Source organism: Hirundo rustica, chromosome Z, assembly GCF_015227805.2.
Source record: "Hirundo rustica isolate bHirRus1 chromosome Z, bHirRus1.pri.v3, whole genome shotgun sequence".
Classification (NCBI taxonomy): Eukaryota; Metazoa; Chordata; class Aves; order Passeriformes; family Hirundinidae; genus Hirundo; species Hirundo rustica.
The window spans coordinates 17,574,121-17,594,916 of record NC_053488.1 but is presented as its reverse complement, the minus strand read 5'-3'; the positions used below and the strand labels follow the sequence as shown (position 1 = coordinate 17,594,916).

At 38.6% G+C, this 20,796-nt stretch overlaps 1 protein-coding gene across 2 annotated transcripts in view; it reads left to right on the top strand.

The window, feature by feature from the left end:
- The first annotated feature begins 2,946 nt into the window (after positions 1-2,946).
- The window catches only part of OSMR (oncostatin M receptor), a 31,782-nt gene continuing 13,932 nt past the window's right edge, over positions 2,947-20,796 (top strand). Inside the window, exons 1-8 of one of the 2 annotated variants that reach the window (XM_040090723.1) lie at positions 2,947-3,043; positions 3,429-3,530; positions 8,844-8,940; positions 13,309-13,472; positions 14,840-14,999; positions 16,514-16,786; positions 17,386-17,512; positions 18,774-18,931. In XM_040090723.1, the coding sequence (XP_039946657.1) occupies positions 3,507-3,530; positions 8,844-8,940; positions 13,309-13,472; positions 14,840-14,999; positions 16,514-16,786; positions 17,386-17,512; positions 18,774-18,931 (1,003 nt within the window). In that variant the 5' untranslated portion in view covers positions 2,947-3,043; positions 3,429-3,506. Of the gene's footprint in view, positions 3,044-3,291; positions 3,531-8,843; positions 8,941-13,308; positions 13,473-14,839; positions 15,000-16,513; positions 16,787-17,385; positions 17,513-18,773; positions 18,932-20,796 lie in introns of both variants that reach the window. The other variant, XM_040090722.2, reaches the window with a different exon arrangement.

The following is a 20,796-nucleotide window of genomic DNA, read 5'->3' as shown; positions in this document are numbered from 1 at the left end:
GACTGGAACTAGAGAAGTTCTTGTGCTGGTTATGCTCTAGGTCTTTACCTTCTTTGGAGCTTGTAATAGCTATCCTGAGTTTGGTTAAGGAGTTGAGTGCATTTGTCATACTTGGTCAATTTGTTCAGGTATTTTAGCCAGGCACAGAGACTCTGCAAGAAGAATACACATAACTGAAAATAAAGCAGTTAGTTATTGACTCACAGAGAGGAGCTAGCTAGAGTTTAATGAGCTGCTAGACAAAGCCTTACTATACTCACCACTCATGTTAGGCTGCTCAAGAAGTCTTTGCTGAGCTGGCAGGCATGAGTCAAAAGGGTAAGGATCACTTTCCGTGGCTCTCTGGAGAGGAATCCCAGCATTTCTAACTTGCAGTCTTCCATCAACACTTAAAACACAACACAAGGGTTCACAGCTAGTTCTCAACTACACTGTATAGCTTGACCTGGCTTCCCCAGGTTATCTTTACCTTTATGATTTTATACCTTTTTATCCTGATATTTTCCTTCTGAAATCCTTGAACATCAATAATCTCATGTCCACAGTCCTACTTTCAAAACTCTCTACAGGTGGCAGACTTTCATAGCAGTCTGGATCAAGGCCCTGCGGTGTGTTGTGTTAGAGATGGGCTTTTGGATACATGTACACAGGCAATGAAACACCTAGAAAAGTGGGGTGAAACTCAGAACTGTTCTTACAGACAAAGAGGGTGTCAGGTTGGATTGGATGCCTTCTAGGTCTTCCCAAACTACATTGCTATAATCTGGGGTATATAGAGTAGTTTGGTACCTGACTTGGGATTTTAAATTCTCTAGATTCTGTTACACTTGACAGACTGAGCTTCCAGGCTGCTTTGTGGATTTACCTTTGTTCTTCTTGTATTTCAGTTTTTCCTGCTCAAATATCAGGAAATTGACAACTTGCCTTTTGAAACACTTTCTGACCAGGCATGAAATTCCTTATAGACATTATTCAATAACACTTTAGGGTCTTTTTGAACATTATTTCTAAATAGCAGTGAATTCATATGGTTATAAGGAAGCATTCAAAGGATAAGCTAATATATTTTTCATTCTGGAATTTATGGATCATGCGTATCAGTAAAAGCAAGATCAGAAACTGTTGTTGGTACCCAAACAGAGAGGCAATAGAGAGCCACAGCAGGGTTGAAGTGATTTAGAAAATGTTAAATATATCGACAAATTGTAAAAGATATCTCCCCTAGAGACTATAAGATAAATAGGATAAATATTTTCAAACACAGATGATAGGGCTCAAAGCACAAAAACAAATTATCATTAATATAGTATGTGCAAAGATTTTTTACCCCACATTTTATTAATTGTATATAATTCAAAATCTACTTTCAAATATGCAATGGATAATTTTGGAGAAAGCTTTACTAATTATACTGTCTAGAAACATTAAAAGAAAGAACTTACTAGCATATTGCAGAGACTTGTTAACAAGATTATGTTGAAAAAAAGAAAACAACAAACTGAGGTATGAAAAAAAGAAAAGCTAAAATTTTGGCATCTAACCATAGACATCTGTGATTTGCATTTTCAGTAAAACTTAGCAGTTAGATGACCTTTCATGTGCGTGCTACTCTGAATTCTGAAACAACAGTAAATGTCCAGCTGTGGTGCCTCCAGACGACATGCAGGCAATAAAAGATGAGTGACTCTCTGTGAAAAGTTCAATTTGTATGACTCACAAAACATGCAGAGGAACTTTGTGGAAGAAATAGATGCAATTATTCAGAATACGGTTCTGAAGAATAAAACTATCCTTTGACTAGAAATCATTTGCTTGACTAAAAAGCAAAAGCTTAAGAAAATGGAACGCCTGACTAAGGAACAAGACGTTACTTGGCAGAGGGAAGTATGAGACAGCCCTGAAATACAGTGAGGCAGGGAACAACTGGCAGGACAGCAGTTCAGAAGAGAAAGATCAAGGTGCTGAAGTGGATCACAAGTGTACGTTGGCAATGCTATGCTAGTACGAAAAAGAATGGCAAACTATGTATCACGAGGTATAAAAATAAGATAGTCTAGAAGGCTGAAAACTTTGCAGATCAAATCTCCCTGATGAAAAGCAACCAAGCTTCAAGAATTTGAGACAATCCAGAGGGAGGCAAGGAAAAGAGTTTTTTAATCGGTACATTATGTAACAAACAAACAAACAAACAACAAACAAACAAACAAATCCCCTATTTCATGTAGAAGTGCTATAAACTGGAAAAACCCTCACCATGAATGTCCTGGAAGGGATGAGCAACAACTTTAAACAAAACTTCTTCATCAGAATACGCAGCTGTAGCAGGCAGCTTTTGGCATACTATACCACTCTGAATGAGGCCAGTCATACGGAGACCCGCAACAGAAACATGGTCAACTCCTGGTCTCCCTTCATATTTTACGTGAATTTTTGGGAGTGAAGAGTTTTCTTTGTGAGCCGTAGGCTTACTTGACGCGGTTTCTGTGAGGGATTTCCTCAGACAGCTTCCTGCGGTAATGTGGCATTGCACCGGACTGATTACGGCCCGGCCCTGAGCCCCGCGGCGGGCACCGGGCACCTCCTCACCCCGGCGGCCAGAGCGACCCTCCCTGCTCCCGGAGGCGCAGGGACCCTGAGGCCACGGCCCCGGAGACGAAGGTAGCTTGGGGACATCACTCCTGCCCGCCGGGAACTGGGGAGATCGAAATGTGTCCATTCTCTGTCCCTCCCCGTCTTCTCGGGCTAGCCCTGCCCGTCTCCCTCCCCGGCCCACCCCAGACCCTGCAGCCCTGAGGCGCCTGGATGAGAGGGCCGGCCCGCGTTCTGTCTTCGGGAGCCCAGCCAAGGGAACGAGCCGCACTTCCCGGAGCGGGCGGGGGGAAAGTCCCGCGGAGCTCACCCGGCTCCTCGAGGTGGGAGGAGGCACCGCCCTGCCCAGGGAGGGGCGGCCGAGCCGCTTCCCGGCACTGACCGAGGGGGCCGGCGCGTCCCGGAGCCGAGATCTGGCTGACCCCGGCCGTGAGGGAGCTCCCGGTAGCCGCAGGTGAGTAATGCCGGTGTCTTCCTGTCACGGCAGCCCCCCGTTCCCTCAGTCACTCCCCGCATTCTCCTCTCCGTCCGCGGGCGTCCCGTCCGCCGTCGCTGAGGGGAGCTCTGCCTGCCCCGCTGTGGAACACCCGCCGCACCACTCCGGCCCTTGTTTTGAAGAGCGCTGCGGAGTTTTTACTTTGAATTATAGCACTTCTGTTGCCCTCTCCACCCTTTTCCCTCCCGTTCTCCCGTGTTTTGCAGCACCCCTCAGTACGGCGTTGCGGCAGGGTTGGAGCGACGCCTCGTACTGCATCTCTGTCCTCCGGAAACCCGCCAGCATCATCGCGTACCGATGAATTCAAGGCGCTTCATGACCGTCTAGTCTCCTCTGCTTTCAGGATGCCGCTGCTCAGCTACAGCATAGAAGCTGCAGATTTGACTTGAGCAAAAATTACCTAGGTGGGGTACCTCGTGGGATGAGGATGCTGCACCTACCAGAGGTGATTAGTGTTTGGTTTCAACATCTTCTGTGCCCACTGCTTCAAGAAGATAATGACTTGCTCAGAAATGAAAGCCCAGACCTTTAAATCCGGCATCACACAGAAAAAAGTTGTTGCTCCTGCTTTTTTTTTAAGCAGCTGAAATCCATTGCTTGATCTCAAGCTTAAACAAGAAAACACGAATTCCAGTATGGTTCCTGAATTTTTTGGAGTTATTCTTTTTGGCATAACCTTCTTGCCTCTCCTTTTATTTAAATTTTACATGCCTGGACCAAACTCTCAGCAATTGCTGACATTTCTTTTCTGATGGGGCAGGAGTAGTTTAAACAAGTTCATTAATTGCTTTGTAATACTTGTTCCCATTTCCCCCCTGTTTCAACTGCTTTTTTTGTTTGGATTCATGTCTTTGTGGGGCCATGATATACATGCCTTTCTATTTTGGCAGTGCTTTTTAGAAAAGCAACAGTATGCATCAAACAGCTTTCTGTTTATCAAAACACTGGAAATAAAACTACCCTTCAGCAGTCAAATTATTACATGTGTATCAGAACTTAATGATAGAAATTACTTTGTTTCTTTCTTATACAGCCTTTTAAAATTGTTTCTCAGCCATTAAATTGCAAGGGCTTATTAGGAGCTTTCAGTGTCTTGTATACGGATGTATTTTGTGTACTAAGTGTAATTGAAACCACCTTTAAAATTGCTTGGGAGAAAAAGGCAAGTACAAGAACTAAAGGAAAGATTTATCCACTTTAGAATCTCAGATATTCGTCTTCTTTTTAGCATTCAGGATTGTTGACAATCGAATTCTCAATTTTCTATATAAAGTGTGATGTTTGTTTTTAGAAGGGACCTACCTATTTAGCTGGATGTTTTAGCGGATACTACTTTAACAACACTCCATACGTTCCTGATGGCTTGACACTTCTCCCTGTTTCAAGAAAACTGCCTCAGTTGGATGTCAGCTCTGCACTGTTGGTTTTCAAGGGATCTGTTGGGAATTGCATAAATCAGGAGAGCAGAGGCACTATGTGTTTTAGTCTTTGTACAAATCATTGACTTAGCGCCTTCTAGTTCCTTTTGACAGTTACTTAGTTATCTCTATTTGGGAGACAAAATCTGCACCAGGAGGATTAGTTAGCCTACCTGTGCACTGGTTACTTTCTAGGGGTGCCTCTTTGTAGGCTGTGGATGGAGTTTATTAGATTTTGGCACTTAACTGTCACTTATCAATCTTGTGTCGTAGAAACTTGAATTGTGATTCTGATCCTCGATTTATGGAGTAGAGGGAATAACAATGTAGGATGAACAATGTTATGTATTATTACTTGATTTGCCTCATTGACAGACTTCTTCTAACCCAGTCTGGGTTAGAAAAGCTTGTTCACTCCATGGTGTTTATGAGTTGGTATCCACATCAAATATTCTCCATTAAATAGATTAAGTGTTCTGCAACTGGAAATGTTTCTTTTCTCAGCCTATGATATGCTCAGGTTCATTTAAGGATTTGGCTTGTGCCTGGCAGCTGTTTTAAATAAGCAAAGCAAAGGTCACTAAGAAAACAAAGTTGTACTAAGTATGATTTGAAATGTGTGCCTTTAGGAAGATTGCTACAGAACAGATTAACGCGGCAGTCAGCTTTAACTAGATATTCATAGAAGGGGCTTCCTTTTCTTACACACACAGGGGTTCCAGGGGCTGCAACAGTATGTGCACAGTATACCTCCACCTCCCAGTCAAGTGAATTTTGGTGCTTCAGTGGCTTAGAAGTCACTTGAAGTGGAGTTTGATGAAATGTTTGGTGTGTTTACTAGGTAAATAATGAGAATTTCTTTTTAATTTCATCCGTGGCATCACAAAAACATTGTCTTGGACAGGACTTCAGGGATCATGTGAGCTAACATTTAGTTCTGAAGGAGAAATAGTCTGCCTGGAAATATTTATTTAAAATATTCATAGACAACCTACTTAAGAAAATTTCTTTTCTCAAAGGTAATTTGCTCCTATGCTGTCTTCACTCCTTTAAGTAGGAGTGACTTCTCTTTAGTTGTGTTTTATCTGAACAATTTCTGTTGCTGCTGAATATTATTTCAATTGTTGTGAGGTCTCCAAAATAATTCTGTTCTATTTAAGTATCTATCAGTGCTGATTAATTTCAAGTTAGGCAGGGAAATCCTGAATCCCTCTGTATTTGTTTTGTCACATCCCAGGTTACATTTTTCCAACAGGAAGATTATAAGTAGACTATGAAGTTATGATTTTAAAAAAGCCCCAAGAACTAGTGTTTTAGCCTGGAGGCTGATTTAAAAAAAAAAAAAAAAAAAAAATCTGCTTTATTTCCCCCAGAGAATTTGAGGTTTTTATAAGAGGAAAGAATGTATGCTAAAAATGAAAGATTTATTACTCAGCTAACCTCTGTTCAGTAGTTCTGACACATGATTTTGTGCCAAACTGACTTCAGCTTGCTACTCAGTATCTCCCCTTTTCTGGCTACCAGTCTACATTGCCTTTGGCTACCAGTCTACATTGCCTTTGGCTACCAGTCTACATTGCCTTTGGCTACCAGTCTACATTGCCTCACTTTTTGCGAGGATGTTGTTTACATTATCATAATTCTGCTGTTGTTGCCTATTTTTTAAAAATTAAATTGGTAATTTCTTTGTAAAACAGTAGCCAAGACATATAAATTATTATTTTATAAAAATGCTTAATTATTGATTATACAGTGTAAGTGCTTGACATTCATTGGTAGTAATATGTGTGATTAGTTTGTTAGTCACAGGCACATGTTTCTGAATAAAGATGATTTAATTCAAAATATTACTCATATAATAAGGACCTTTTTTTCCTGAACTGTGTTTACTTTATTTAGAATTACTTCATATTCTCTTTTGTTGGAGAATTCTAGGACATTTTTCATGCAGACGAGTTTGTTAGCTACAATTGCACATATTACCGCAATTTGTTTCTTATGCACTATTAAACTAGATTAGTAGCATAGTGAATAGTGAAAACCATTGTCACTATCCAAAATATTATATTTTGGTAATTTATTATATTACACTACCCTTTAGTAGCATGAGGGTTTTACGTCAATAAAAGTGATCTTTTAATGGCTGTGCCATTAGTGAATGTAAATTCGCTGGAACTAGAGCGTTCACTGGTGGTGTAAATTACTGAAACTGGATAGTTAAATTATACATCAGTTTCATGGCAGTAGTTGAGAATGGTTCTTAAGACCATCAAAAAACTTTGGATTTTTTTTTCTGAATAGGAAGTAACTTAAACAAATAGTCTAATATGTCAATACTCCACACTACCTTCCCACTGTTTTTTAATATTGAATTTAAAAGATTCATAACCAAAGGAGCAAATTTTGAGTGTCCAACCCTAAAGATATTTACAAAATTAGGAGTCTTGCAGGGCCAGATTTTCATCATGCTGATACAATTAAGTCAGGAGATATGCTGCTGAACCTAACTGACCACTCTTGTCTTAAACTGTGTTAGAGCAGAGAGTTGAGTCCTTTGACTTCAAAAGCAGATTTATCTTCACATGTTTTCCCGGGGGGGGCGGGGGGGTGTGGAAATTATAAGATTTGGCTTTGTATCTTAATATAATTTCATACAAATCAAAACCCAGCAATCTGCTGAAGGAGTTACCAGAGGTTTTGACATGATCTGCCTTGGAAAAGTTTCTTTTTCTATCATTTACTTACCACTCCTTCTCTATATTTTCTTTTTTATTTCAGACAATACATAACAAATTATTTTCCCTTTTAGGTGCTAAAAAACCCTTGGGAAATCAAGAAAAAATAAGATTTCACTAAATCAGTTCTTGGAGTAGTCTAATAGTTGCATGTGAATTAAGGCTAGCTTCTCAAAAATATTTATATTCTTCATGTATGGTGATCTTAGTGTTATATAGTGTTATATAAATACTTCTGAGGATATTTGTTAAATGGCAAGAAAGACTGCAGAAGGCATTCGGCAAGACAACACTCACCTGGTAAATACGGGGGCCTCCATGTGAAGCATTTGAGTTCACAAAGAGAAGTTTGGGCACACTGCAGCAAGGTTTCTTGTTTTGTGCATTGAGCCCTGGGTTGCAATGCTGCATGCAGGACTGTTCTACAGCGTTTGTGTGACCTTTAGAAACACATTAAAAAAAATAAAAATTGGAGTCTTTCCTTTTATCTTTCCAAGGAATTCAGAGCTTCTCAAAACAGTTGAATCTAATTAAACTTATTAGACTGAAGAGTCTGCAGCTCTGAGGTGTTAAATCAGAAGTGTTCTGCTAGAAATAAATTCCATACTGAATTCCTGGCCCTTCTGAAATCTGTAAATATTTTGTTCTTAGCTTCAGTGGGTACAGGTCATTTTGGTTATCTCCCGCTAAGCAGTTGCAGCCTCTGTTATGGAAATAGTGGTAGAAGACTGTCAGTATTCTGCACAGCTTCAGAAATGTAAAATGTACAAGTTCTATGTTAAAAATAGCTGTATCCATTGTCCTCTTCCTGTTGTTTGTACTCCTTTGTTTGCCTGCATGAGAATTTCTACCATCCTGCAGCCTGACGTTTAGCTCTCCCTTCTGCATGGGGGAATTTTCTGGTGATTCGTGTCTTTGAGATCTAATGTACAATCAGTCCTTCAGAACTGGGCTGTGCAAGTCAAAGAGTTTCATCCTGGCAAAGCATGAGTGTTAAAGCTGTAAATGGAACGTGAGATAGAGCTCTGTGGTTCTTGAGATGACAGTCCATCTGGGAATGGAACATGCTAAGACTTGATATGTGTGTTTCCTCTCCAGTCTAACTAAAGCTCTCCATATATAGTGTCTGGGTGCTGACAGAGGAGTCTTCTGCGTTCATCAGTCAGGCTGCAGGCAGAGCAGAAATCACCAGGTGTTTTGCACCTTTAATACTCTTTTCCCCTTTTTAGTTTGGGTATCTTCTTACTTGTGCAGCAAGAAGGCCAAAATGTATCAGGACAAACTTCTGCTTCAATATTTATTTGAAATAAGTGGATAAAAAACATTAAAGATATTGTGTGATTTATTTATTTAGACTCAACTGAACTTTTTGGCTATAGTGCTACTTTGCTATAACTAGGTCCCAAAAACATGATGTTTACTTTTTTTCATTCCTTATCTTTCTTCATGCGTTTTTCCTGAATTTCTCCTGTTTCCTGGAGTCTCTGTGCTTGAGTTTTTATTTATTCATTCTTAAAGATAGTAATATTATCTGGACTATTGTTTGGCATGCTGCATTTCTCCTGAAAGAAACAAAGAAATAAAAATGTTTTCTTTGCTATTAAGTCTTATGCAGGAAAAGGTGGACAAATGATGAATCACTTCATGATTCTGGCACTACTGCTCCTCCTGAGGACGTGCTACACTACATACTCACAGAAAGGTAAATGTCTGAATGTTTGATTTTTTTTATTTGGAAGCAACCTACAGCAGCTGAAGCTTTCAGCTTTCTGATTTGTAATTCTCCAATTAAGAAAGATGTCACACATTTAATCTAATTTTCTTTGGTAAGGTGATGGAGCAACTTTCATTATTACCTTTTGTGACCCCATTATGTAAAATTATACAAAATCATGCAAAATTGCCTGTTGAATCAACAACTTGCAGTGATGTGAAATGGAAGTGTATTTATTTATTTGCTCTTCCTGTTTCTCCTATGATCGGTACTGTCATCTTCAAATAATTTATTTCCTCCTTGACAACTTTTATGGGTTTTTGGTTCTTTCCTTTCTTTTTTTTTTGTCTCATTCTGAAAACTTTAGCATTTCTGTTGGCTCTTTTCTGATCAGGTCCCAAGATTCCAGGACTAGATTTTTATTTTTCACACTTCACATATTTATCCAATACAAATACAAAAAGCAAATATACATATTTGAAGAGGAAAAAGTTGAATATAATGGTAACTTTTCAGAAGGCTGTGTATTTTAAGGTAAAAATACTTCTTGCGTACTTGCTGCTAGCAATAGCATTTGGGTATGTCTCTATTAAAAGAAAAAAGAAAAATTTTAATTGACCTTCCCGTGACCATCACTAAGAATGTAGACCCTACCAGGTTCTAGTCTGCATTATGGAAATTTTATTGCCTTTTTTAAAGTTGGTGAAGAAGGAAGAGAGATGATTGGGTTTTATAAAATATATTTATTATCCTACTGAAGGGGTAATATATCTCTTTCAGATATTTTGAAATTCATGTGTTCACACACCACTCACCCAAGTCTCAGTTTTGAGACTTATTACTAGGGTTCCTAGAATGGCAAAACTTTGTAATGCAGGCAAGTCCAAACTGTTACTTCATTACAGTGTCTTGGTCACTTGTTTTCACGTGCAATTTTTCAGGAATAAAATTAGTCTCTGTTGTTAATAATAACTATTCGCATGGTCTTGAGTTAGCTTGCAAGTTAAAGCAAGTCTTAAGATGACTTGATTATTTAATTTTGCCAGGAGACAATATTGTAACTGTGAACGCAGCAAATACTTCCACATATTAAAATTAGGCTACAAAATTCTTTAATACCTACATTGGTGGTCATCAAAATTTTTGATATATCCTTTACTATATTGTTTCTTCTAGTTTTTAGTACTGTGTATAAGCTCCAACTGATGATCTAGACTGTTGTATGCCAGACTCTGTGGAAAACAAAATAGTGTGGGGTGTGAAGTGATATGTCATCTAGCTGAAGAGAGAGACACTTGTACAGATCTGAAAAACCTAGAAACTAATTACACCTTTGCAGGTTTTTTTTATCAAGCTAATTAAGTGTTGCAGGTAGAAGTACTCTTTATGGTATTCTTTATGAGAAAAAGGGGTATTTTCATTTGCACAAAAAGAAACAGATGCAGAGAGGACATGAAGGCTCATCAATAAACACAATAGGCAAAATAATGACACTTGCAATTAGAATTTGCTAGAAAAAGAGCAGAAAGAGGATAGGGAAATTCAGAAGATATGTAGAACCTTCTTTTAATGGCGCACTCTGAAAAAGAAAGGGGTTTCTGCCAACTGGCTAGCTTTTCTTTCAGGTGTATTTATTTCCTTTCCCTGGACTCTTACTTTGTGACATTGAATTTCATTGAGAGACTAGCAGGGTCCTTTCCTTCTCTCAGTTCCTCTCTGCCTCTGTTGCTTCAGCAGTGCAGACAGAAAAAACAATAATGGCAAGGTCCAGAGTTCCAGATCAGCTTGTGTATGTGAAATGAGATCCAAGTGATTTAGTACATGGTGCTTTAGGTAAACGAATGATGAACGTAAAAGTAAGGTTGACCAGGAAATGAGCAGCTAAGATTACGTACTGGAGACAAACATTACAGTCAATTCTTTAGCATAAGTGGATTTTAACAGTGTTGATCTTGTTTTGATGGTGAAAATCTGTAAAATGTGGGGAAATTAAACGTGTTTTGTCCTATCTTCCCAAAATAAGGTTATACTCCACTTCCACAGTTAATTTTATGAATCATTGTGCTGTTTTGATTGTTCTGGCTCCTTGCCTAGTCAGTTGTTGGCAGTGAAGCTAATAATATTTCTTTTTTCCAGTAAAACCTAAAACTGATGCTCTGTCATCATTCAGGGAAATTTATCCCCAAGCCTTCCACCTTCTTTGTTCAGTTTCAGGCAGTAATTGTCATAGGTACTGGGTTTCCTTATGGCAGTGTAAAACTGATGCCCGTTGTTTTTCAAAAGCAACTGTGAAGCAGCTTTTAAGGACCAAGTCATTACCACAGACAAAAAGGAAATCTTATTTCTGCATGTGAAACATTTTGCACTTACCTCACAGAGTCACTAAGGCTGTCATTCTGCTTTCATGTAATTTACAAGTTAATAATTTCTTGTTAATTATATGTTAAGACTGCAGTGAGACTTCATAGAAGGTGTGTTGCATGTATTTCTTTCTCCTAAACACTTGAAGATACCACAGCCCCTGTTCTGAGGCCACGTGTTTGAACAGTGAAACTTGATTTCTTTTACGAGCTTATCTGAAGATGCCTGTACCACTAGTTTCCTCCAGATGGAAAGCATATGGTTTTCATTTTGCTCTGACTTCTAGTACTCTTGAAAATGGAATAGATAAAAAATATCCCAACAGAATTTATGAATGTTTTGCTAAAAAGAGAATCCTTTTTTTCCCAGCAGTTTTAAATAACTTTTTACTAATTGTAAAATACATTATTTCTTCCATTTATTCTTTAATTATAGTCTGCACTTATATAAACAACAAAGTTGAGTCAGTGTCTGTATTCTCATAATTAAAAAAAATATGCTTATAAAGTTTTATTTGCTTGCTTTAATTGACCAGAGATTGTTATAACTACTGCTTCTCTTGAACCTTTAATTCCTTCTCCTAATGTAAAAATCCCTGTTTGGAAAACTGCTGCACAGATACTGCAGGATAAATTGCAGAATGATTTGGATATGTGATGGCTACCAGAAGCATCTATCAAAATGTGGATTCTCAGTCTAAATCTCCTGAATGCTTATGTTTCTGCTAGTTGATACCCGGCAGAAGTCTCAGGTGGTTCAGTGCATGATGCATGAAGTGTATCTGGGAGACAGGAGTGGAGGTGGCAGTTTTGTGAGAGGGGACTGTGGAAGTCTCTTAATCCATCATGTCCCTGATGACTCTGGCTGTAATGTGGCAGGAATTCACAGAATGAATTCTATTTTACTAAAAGGTGCAGCTATTTTTGTGACTTTTTTTTTTTTCTGTGTCTTGGTTAGGATGAACATTCTACTTTGTCCTTTTGTAACAAGCAGAAGCACCTTGGAAAGGACTTGTGGCAAAAGAAAAGGCCTTGTGGCAAAAGAAAAGGCCTAGTTACTCGGATGTTTCAGCTCCCTAGCTTTATTAACAACCAGATCAAATTTAGGGAGTCTATGTTTATTGGTTTTGTTTTCAGGAAGTAGAGAAATGACAAATCAGTGAGTGCTATATTTCATCTCTCCCAACAGTTAGGGTTTTAGGGAGGGGTCACAAAGGAATAGTCTAAAAAGAGGAACTACTTACAGGCTTATTTGTAGTTTTTAGCAGAACAATCTTGCAGGGCCTTTCATATCCCAACACCAAAAGGGACTTAAATCTGACTTTTTGACTTTATCATGCTGTGGTCCGGAATTAAATCCAGACCCAGAGAAGGATGCAAGTGACATTAGAACTAAGTGTCTAATTCCAGTAGAAGAATCCACAGCCATGACCTAAGCTGTCTATAGAGCCACCAGGAATATGCTTAATACTAGACTATCATCTAAGTTAGCTACTGGAGGGAAACCCTTAACCTATCCTGTTCAAATAATGTTTTTGCATTAACTCATTTAGTCTGGATTAAGTCAGAGATCAAAACTGAGCCCAGAGTTTCTGCCATAATGATATCAAGGCTTGCTGGGGTTTGGGATTTTTTGGGATTTAGTCCGTTTTAATATGTTGTGTTGTTCCTCTTCATAAGATTATGAAGGAATGGATTTGTTTTCCCATGAAAGAGCTAGTAAATTGAGGGTATAAATAAATTAAGCAGCATACCAAATATCATGGTGGGGAGCTATTGAATAGATTCAAGAGCCTCATTTTAGCCTGCTGTTTCCTCAAGAAGAAGAAAAATTATCTTTCCTTTTGTCATCATCAGCATGTGTCATGATCACTTTTGTTTTTTCCTTCAGAACCATCTGGTGTGGAACCTATCTTATCTCTAACCACTGTTGTTTCAGATCTGCTTTGTAACTTAGCTAGACAGTAATATTTTTGTGCCCTTTCTGTGCTCCTAGAACCCAATGTGTTTCCAGTAACATATCTTAACATTTCCAAGGATCTGGATCTTCAGCGGCTGCTGGTGGAATGGGATGTTGTCAAGTCAGCGCATGATGCTGAGCTGGCAATATCTTTTGAGATACAAGTCCGTCGAACCGATGAAGCTACTACTGTGTGGACAGTAGGTGTATTTAGAAAATAAGTGTACAAGTCATTTACAATGATGGAAGATGTAGTGATGTCTCTTTGCAAAGTCCCTGTCCTGGTAGTTTTCCTTAACATCTAAACCAGCAACATTTTCTGAAGAGGAGATCACCCAAATATTAGCCTTAGGCCTGTTTGGGGTGTTTTTCTGTTTGTGAATTCTGTATGGGAACAGTCTCCAAAGAAAATTTAAAACTTAGTAAAACTGAAAAACTGCACTAGCTCATTTAGAGTTGCTATTTTTCATAAAGTACATAAAACAGACAGGGGCTTACTTTTCTGAAATCAGTGATCAACAAAATAAGATAGACATTATTAAAAATCACAGTTTACTTTGATCACCCTAGCTGGTTGTCTCTGAGTTTGAAGAGCCACATCTTCACTGCAAATGAGCTTTATGTAGTTTATGTAGAAATTCTTATTAACTTGTTGGAAGGAAATAAAAGTACTTCAAATCCAGGAGTGTAGATGGTTCTGTTATTCTTAATAAACATGACAAGTTACTTTGGATGTCACTACTGTACAAGAATATATTTGTTTCTGTGTTTTTCTGAAGTATGGGTACCAATAAAGAAACTGTGAGTCTGCTCATACCAAGGCATGGACAGCCTATGTAATTTCTAGAGCAGTGGCCACATTCCTCAGGGCTATAACTGAGAAACTAAATTTTGAACTGATGGCAGTTTTTCTCAGATCAGTGGTAATATGAAATATTGGCAGGTGTTGCCAATGAAAGCAGTACTGTAGAGAAAGTTCTCTACTGGTCAGTGTGAGTCAGGGCTTTGGTACAAAAGCATACGAGCAGCACAGATCTGGATGCTGAGAATCTGGAATAGTTGCTGTAAGTACTAAAATACATAGAATGATAGAATCTCATACGTTGGAAAAATTCTTTAAGATTGAGTCCAGCTGTTAACCCAGCACTACCAAGCCCACACTAAACCATTTCACTAAATTCTGCATCTGCACATCTTTTAAATCACTCCAGGAATGGTGACTCCAACACAGGAATATGTAACCCAGAAGATTAAGATGCATTTGTAGGCAGCAGCTTATGCAACAGCAGACACAACCTGCTGAAAGTCTCTGAGAGCGAATCCATGTCATGATAAGCAGGGTCTCACTCCCAAATATGTGAGCACATCAGTCACTCCACCACTGCTAGCACAGATCTGTAAATTAGTTGACTAGTTACTTAGTGTGAGATCACATGTAGTTAGTGGAGTTTCAGCCATTAATTTTCAAAGGCATTTTTCTCCTTTGAACTTTCTCAATCCTTTTGATTGTATTTCCAAATCTTCATGTTGCTGTGTTTTCAATACTTTGCCTTGCTGCTCTTTCTAGGAGTTTCGTAACGTCACACTTGATAAATTGGGAAAGCCTCTTCACTGGACATGGGATTCAGACATACCTTTGGAGTGCATGTCACATGCTGTGAGAATCAGGAGCAAGGCAGAAGCATCAAAAATCTGGAGTCAGTGGAGTTTGTGGGAGACTGTCCCAGGTAAGCCAAACAAGACTTTGCTATATTGGGGTTTCTTCCAAGTATAAAGCTAGTTTGTAATTCACCAGTGAATGTAACCATGGAGGACAGTTCAGGAGAGGTGGCATCACATCAATAATCCATTTGCTCTAAGCACTAACCAGTTCCTTATATTTTGCTGGCAATGACAGCAGTGCTTCAGCCACTGCTATAATTTGCAGACTATGTTCCTAAGCTAGTAGACTGAAAGTTTTAGAGCTTTTTTTTAACCCACACTTTAAAAAAATGTAGTAGATGGAGTGACATGGGATCTTGGATAGGCGCATCCCTGGCTCAGACTTGGGGAAAGGAGGGGAAGCACATAGCTAGGGGCTACATGATCTGATGAATGTGTTGCTTTTGTCTGGGATTCATAGCTTGAATTGGTAATACAGAGGGATAGAGAAAGGAGCAAGTGAGCTCCTTATTTCACTTGGAATGAATGTCTTGTGAATTATATGAGAATGAACAGGGAGTGAACCAATAATGTAATTAATGGCATCACAATTTTTTTTTTTTTTTTTTTTTTTTAATTACCATGTCTTACTAGAGCAGCTTGGTTTCTAGAGAATCTTGTTTAAACAAAACATGTAACTACTTTAGAAAATATTACTATAGGGATTTTATAATGAAACACTCATTTGGAGCAGCAAGGACTTTTAGATATTGGAGACATCATGTGTATGGAAGAGGCATCACAGGTGTTCATACTTGGATTGTGACACTCATCTCCCTCTTGTTATATAATGGGCACTAGTCTTGCAAATAATGCAAGACTCTTTTTTGTCCCACAATCTCCTCAATCCTGGAGATTTTATTTTTTTCAGTTGAAAGTGGATGTGGTTCAAAAATATTACTCCTTCATCAAAAACTGATCCCACATCACAGACCTGATTTAGAGCTCTCTGAAAGACAGCAACTCTCTATGTCATCAGGTTTTTGGATCAGATTCTTGAGAGTAGATTTTATCTGTGCAGCATGTGTAAAAAATGGAGTCAGTTAAATTCCATGGACTTTTCCATCCAGTAAACAGTCAAGCATAGAAAGCTGTGGGAGTCTCATTCCAAGGTGATCATCCCCTCACTGATCTGATTCAGTCAATGTTCACTCCTCTTAGCTGAGCTCTGCAGGAGCACCAGACCATGACGTTTTTATAGCCTTCTGCTCCAAGTCTTCAAGAGGAGGCAACCTGTGCATAGGAGCAGGAGGGATTGTTCCTTCTTGACAGAACACTTTTGTTTTCTCTAAGTGAAAGGCAGTAAAACAGATTTTGTCTCTTATGTAGCTTGTTGGACTACTTTACATGTTTATGAGTTTAAGGGAAAGGTATCATTACATGTGACATTCATCTCTGTATTGGGAAGAATACTAAATAAAAGTCTGTGTATGGATAATATAATGTTAGCAATTTCTTGTGTAAATTAAATGCTTAGTTTTGTGTTCTGGCTGAAGGCTGCTGCCCTGAGCAATTTTTTTTTTTTTTTTTTTTTTTTTAGGCCAGTACGCTTCAAATACAAGTGGCCCACAAATCTTTCCAAAAGAAAAAATTTTAGCAGAAGGCTCTGATATCACTCTTTGCTGCATAGGAGGGAAAGGTCGAACCATTAAGGAATTCTCTGTATACCCAACTGTTGATGTTTTCAAACATACAAACAGTCAAGTCAGACTTCTCACTGTGAAAAATCTGTCACATGACAAAGGGTCTAACATTCATGTCTACTGTTATGATGAAGATGAGCAGTTACATCAGGCAGCTTTCTTTGTGGGTAGTAAGTAAACACCTTGTTACAGTTTTATTTTCCTCTTGTTAATAACTCAAGAATGACTGCAGAAAAAACAGGGGGGAAATTGGGGAAAAAAGAGCTTGCTGTAAGTTGTAATGGTCTTGTGATGTCTGGCTGAACTCTGACTTGAGGTCTGTAAACTTATATAGAGAAAGCAGGAAAGAATGGCATTAAATTAATTGACCCTATGACAGGGGTTTGATTCATAAATATACCCACCCATTTAGGAGTTCAGCTTCATTGTCTGTGTGCATGTGGTAAAAACTCAGCACAGTCTCCTTTTCAAAGGCTAATAGCAATTTTTAAAGATAAAAAAGAATACAGATTGAATACATGAATGGATGAGTGTAAAAAGAAGATAATAGAGTATAAAAGTGTTTGATTGCTATTGAATCATGGTATTATCCTGACTATATCTGCAGAGTGGTCATTGAAAAAGTGTAATTTCAGTAATAAGATCTATAGTATACCAGACTTCATGCTTATCCATAATTTCTAGCTTTTTAATGTATTAAAAAGGTTGATGAATTTTGCCTTGACTGCCATGATGTTGTTGGGTTTTTTTGCTTATTTTGTCTGACAAGAACCACCTGATACACCTAAAGATTTTTCCTGCCAAACTCAAGACATGAAAAGAGTAACATGTACTTGGAGAGAAGGAGAGACCTTTCTCTATGGACAGAATTTACCACGATACACCTTGTCTGAAATGTAAGTCTCATTATTATATTAACCCTGATCTGTGCTGTAGCAAACAGTTCCTTCTTTCCCTTAGAATCTGTGGAAATGCTTTTTGTCCGTGTAATTAGCTGCTTTCCTTTTTCCACCTCACTGATCACTTATTTAACAAAGCTTGGGCAGTGTGGAACTGCTCTGAATTAGATTAGCTGTAACAAAGTTGACAGTCCTTTAGATGAACTTCTGCCTGATAAAGCTTATTCTAACCATTCTTTTGAGTTAATATGTTTGGATATTGTTCAGTAGGTATGAAGACATCCTGACATCAGGATGTAGATAACTTAAAAATATAACAAAATTATTGGGTAACACACACAATAAATAACTAGAATCTGATGAGCTGGTAGGCTGAGTATTAGTGTGCTTATGATCCATTGACACTAATGCTGACTCAAAGGTAGCGCTCTGCCTGATTAACCTCCCTAGGTATTTTCCATTGGATTTTAGAGCTTTACATGCCGATGTTTTCTTTCTTGAGTCCTTGAGCTACTGAAAATCCTATCTCAAACATCTTTCTTGTGTCTATGATTTCTGTAGTTTCAGCTGGCTTCTTTACTTCTAAAGAAAAAACAATCTGCAGACTTTCTTGTACCTCTTTCTTAGCCCTGAGTCAAGGCTACACAGGCTGTGGCATATCAGACATGGCCCTTACATGTGGAGAGGGGCTTTACAGCAAGACCTGCAGAGAAAGGGAAACTCATAAAACAGGACAGATACCTCATAATCACAACAAACTTTCATCAGAAGATCTCAGCAGAAAACAGGCCAGCATTGCAAATACCTTCCTGGTCTCTGCATCACTCTGCATCATTCACTTCTATTGAGATACTGTAATGGTGATTTAAAAGTGGAAAGTTAGAAGATGCACTTCAAGATGCAGTTGAAATTATAACTTCATTTAAAAGCTTAATGGTAAACGTTAATTATTTAGATCTTGGCAAATAAGTCTCTGGTTTAGACTATCCATAAGGAAATTTCTAAAAGCAATATAGTTGTATCTTAAAAACACAAACCTGGATTTCAAAGGAAACTTTAAGAGTATTTGTGTTCATCATATTTCAGGCTAAGGGAAAGGAGGGGGTGACTTCTTATATAAGTCCCCTCAGCCTTATTTTTTACAATGCTGTATTCTAGTTGGACATCAGAAACTTCCAAGTTCTATGTTGATTGTGTGTTATGGAAAACATCTTTCTTTCTCTTTGCCTCACCTTCTCCCTCTCCCTTTCTTTGATAGGTCATCCGGGAAAACAGCTCTGTGCAAAGCAAGTTGTTCTAAGCAGTGCTCATGCTCTTGGGATGTAGGCCAGCAGTGGATCTGGAATGTCACACTGACTGTGGAAAACCCACTGGGAATAAAAACTGCCACAGATGTTTTTGATATAAATCACAGAAGTAAGATTTTTTTTGTGTCTTTGATTAAGGCTTTTTGTTACTCCTTCTGAGCTTGATGCTTTTGTGTCCCAGTTTAGAGTATGGAAATCCTTGATTTTTATCTTCACCGTTTAATTAACTTGTCTATTCCTGTGTTATATTTACCTCTCTCTTCAGTTTCAGCTTTGGAAAGCTGTGTTAACAGTGGAAAGAAAACAGCTTTACTCCAAAGATCAGATTTGGTTATTGGAATGACCCCTTAATGTTTCAAAATTTGCTGCTTTGCTGAAGCTGGTTAATGGAAGAGAAAGGAAAATGATGAAAGGATATAAAATGGGGAGTTTAAGCAAAATATCTGTGTAGGTTACTTGGAAATTGGTATGATTTGAGATGCGTAAGAGCTATTGCTGGGAAAGAAGTGATGGTGCTAACCTGCCTTTGGTCCTAATATGGGACAGTGACCTCCGCTGTGAAGAGTAGATCATCGGTGACAAAAGCCAGGTTATTCTCTGAGCAGTATCTAATGGCTGGTCCCTTAAGTTTCTTCCTACTCCTGCCTCAAAACAGCTGGGTATTTCTTCAGTCTCCAGCAGTATTTCCAGTTCTCCTTGAGTCCTCTTCAGTGTTCTCCACGTCCTGTGGCTGCCTTACCTGTTTGAAGAAGTAGGAAGGCAACAGGTGCTTTGTGCAGCTCGGAAGCTGACAGGACAATGGCCTAGGAAGCTGTTGGTTTAACTGCTGCATCCTGGCACTGCTTCCTTCCTCAGAGGATTGCTGACAGTTTTGCTAGCCAAACTTTTTTATATTTAACTTATGTTAAATGTCGATGTTAGATTTGTCTCAGAGAGGCAAGAGAAGTCTAAAATTTGATTATCTGATTGTTCGGAAGTGGAAGAGGCAGGTCAAGAAAGTGGAGGAGTAAACTGACAAGTTGTAGGGAGACAACACAATGTCATTAACTCAGTTTTTATGGGGAAATCATGCTAGAATAGTTTATATTCAAAGTGATAAGTGCATTAAAATTTTACTGCAATATTCTTTTTCCAGTCCTAGTGTTAGTAGAAAGTTAAAGAAGTTATGTATAATATGTGTGATGAATGAAGCTTTTATATAATGGTTCCTGTAAAATCCTTCATGTTTTCTCTGATCCTGCAAATACTTACGTAAGAATTTTCCTTACTTAAAGGGTGACATAAGAAAACGTAAATCCATTGTTTCCAATTCTGCATGTGGTAGTTTGGACCTTCTATATCAAATAAAACACTTTTGACTGTAAAAAACACTACATGGAGCAGTGTAATTCAGTAATACAATTCGTGAAGTTTTAGGATAAATGGCCAAAGGTGTCGCTAGAGGAGACGAGAAGAGTGATACTTACACAGCCAAGTTCAGAGTAAAAAGAAGGGAAGTTTATTTACTTGACCTCACTTATATAGATTCTGGACAATGACCAGGGATTGGAGAATGAGGTTGCCACCTTTCCACCCCACTGGCCAGACTAGAAGTCCATCAGTTGTCCCTCATCAGAGGGGAATGCGAAAACAACCATTTTGTTTATGTTACAATCCGTGAGAAGACTCCACTACAAAAATGCGAACAAACCAGAAGGCTAAAACTCAGGGCAACACAAGGGTGTAAGCATACTCCTCACTTGCATTGCATCCCCTCACATTGCATTATACTCCCTACTCTTATACTGATAATATGAGAGAGTTTGAGATTTACTTTCCATGCTGAATACTCTTACACGGCAGTTAAAGGATCTCAGAAATCTTTTGGAAGAAGTAGCATTGGCACTGTTTACAGGGGGGTAACTACTGACAGGAGTCAGTGTTAGAGTTGTGAATAAAATTTCTGTCAAAGAGGCACAATTCTGGGGTGTAGAA